At 34.2% G+C, this 2,271-nt stretch overlaps 1 protein-coding gene across 2 annotated transcripts in view; it reads left to right on the top strand.

Annotated features, from left to right (window-relative positions):
* Window positions 1-2,271, top strand: part of AKAP9 (A-kinase anchoring protein 9) — a 110,251-nt gene that overhangs the window by 95,822 nt on the left and 12,158 nt on the right. For both annotated transcript variants that reach the window (XM_050709061.1, XM_035545395.2), the window contains 3 exons: window positions 81-272; window positions 911-1,055; window positions 1,792-2,011. In XM_050709061.1, coding sequence (XP_050565018.1) covers window positions 81-272; window positions 911-1,055; window positions 1,792-2,011 — 557 coding nt within the window. The remainder of the gene's footprint in view (window positions 1-80; window positions 273-910; window positions 1,056-1,791; window positions 2,012-2,271) is intronic.

Here is a 2,271-nt window from a genome sequence, read left to right on the forward strand (position 1 = left end):
TGCATAAATGATAACATCTGTTCCTGGTGCAATCTTTCAGTTCTGCTAAATGCTTAAATTGGCATTATATTCTGTTGTAGATTTATGCAAGTTCAGAATCTCCTGAACGCGACTCAGACTGGCGAGGAGAACTCCTGCGTGCCATTCAACAGGTTTTTGTGAGGGAACAGAATGTTCTTCTTGCTGTGTTTCAAACTGAACTTGCAGAACTTGTGGGCACAAGAGATGCAGTGATATTGATGAATCAGTTAGAGCACAGACTACAAGAGCAGGTGACTAAAGTATTTTTATTTTAAGATTTGTTTATGTCTGTTCTTGAATTTTTAATGTATATATCACTGAAAAATATATGTATAATAGTAGCTGTGACATCAAATGGGTGAAAAAAAGTATGTCTTGTAGAAAGAAGAGAATTCTTTACTAAGAAAAGTTTTTGGATGCACAAGCTATAGAAAAAAATACAACCTTCGCAGATAAATTTAAATTAAAAATAGTTGTCCTGAGCGTGATTTCATTAAATTAATTATGTTATACTGTCTGAGAGAAAAGGTAGCTTATATATATGAGGCAAGTTATAAGAAGAGTAAGATATAAGGTTGCTGTGGGGTGGAGAGAGGTCGTTTACCTTCTTTGGGACACAGAAGGATTAGTGAGGAAAATCATAATTTGCCATAAAACCGATAGCTCTTCTGATTCTATTATTTTGATGCCTAGCAGAGTAATAAATAAATAAATAAATTTTAAAAGAGAATTCTTTCTAGTATTATAATATTGTGTTAATCATGACTTAATTGAAAATGTTTTGAATATATATGCACTGTGAATATATCATTAAATTTTATACCCACACCATAGATATTCTAACAAAATCTGGAGTTCTGCTTTCAAGTTATGTTTTCAATCCTCCTAGGCTACTAATCAGAGAGCAGCAATGGACTGTCTTCAGCATGCCGACAGAAGAAGTTTGCTAATGGAGATTCAAGTATTGCATGCTCAGATGAACACTATGAAAAGTAATCCAAAGAGAGAACAAGAAATTGATTCAAAAAGCCAAGGTGATTTATGTGGTAATTTATGTCGATTTCTACATGTTTCCTTGCCAGTGCTCATATAGTTTTCGGTGGAGAACTGATGACGTTTTTGCTCTCCGATTTTGCTGCTCAACTTATATTCTGAGCATGCTTACTTCTCATCTTTTTCAATCTTATTGGAGTAATCTTCAAAAAATAAAATGTGGTGTGTGTTGTTAGGACTTGTATCAAATTAAAAGTGACATGAAGTAATTTCAATTGCTATAAAAATCGAGTTTGTATTTTAAAGTTATTTTCTGTGCTTCAGTGTTTAGGTTCAACAGCTTTGAAATTATGAAAGTCAGATAGTCAATGATAATGAGTAAATTCAGAAGCAGTTAGAATGGGCAACAAAAAGTTCAGAGAACAAATATATTTTAAACTTAGTCTGAAAATGCTTTCAGTGTTCTGTCACAAATATACATACATACATACCTAACTTTGTGTTGGTCATAATCAAAACAATAAATAGTGATATGGTTGTGCATACAGTTTTTAAATAAGTTTAACAGTTGAAGTGATTTCTTGGAAAGTATGAAATGTATTCCAGTGAAATGATGCGGTTTTACTTTCACCCCACTATTTAAAGAATTTTATTTTTTTTAATATCACTGCTAGTGATAGCTTTGTGGTCATTCTTTGTGCTAAGGGAATCTTGACCCAAATGAGTGGTGGTGCTTGATTACTAGACTGATTTCCTTGTTACTGGTGCACCCATTAGAAATGCTGGAGTATAACATGCAGCAGAAGCAGTCACAAATACTTGAAATGCAAGTGGAGCTCCGGAGTGTGAAGGACAGAGCAGCTGAGCTTCAGGAACAGCTGAATTCAGAGAGAATGATGGGTGCTGAGCTGAAGAATGAACTTGCACAAGCCAAACTAGAGCTTGAAACAACCCTGAAAGCACAGCACAAGCACTTCAAGGACCTAGAAACCATCAGGTATGGCTTTCAGTGTCAGCCTTTCAGTGCAGACAGTGAAGATGATATTTGTCTGTTGTCACCCCAAGTCATAATACTGATTGTATTAAGGAAGTTGATCTCATGTAATGTAACTGCATCTCAGTTTTTCTGTAGAGCATGCCTAACAGAAAATAGACTTCTGTTCCATTGGACAAAGAAGAAAAATTCTATAGATTAACATGATCTGATTCATAGTTTGATTCAATGACTTCTTAATATTTTTTTTATTATTTTGACAC

The sequence above is a fragment of the Cygnus atratus genome, chromosome 2, assembly GCF_013377495.2.
Source record: "Cygnus atratus isolate AKBS03 ecotype Queensland, Australia chromosome 2, CAtr_DNAZoo_HiC_assembly, whole genome shotgun sequence".
Taxonomy (NCBI): Eukaryota; Metazoa; Chordata; class Aves; order Anseriformes; family Anatidae; genus Cygnus; species Cygnus atratus.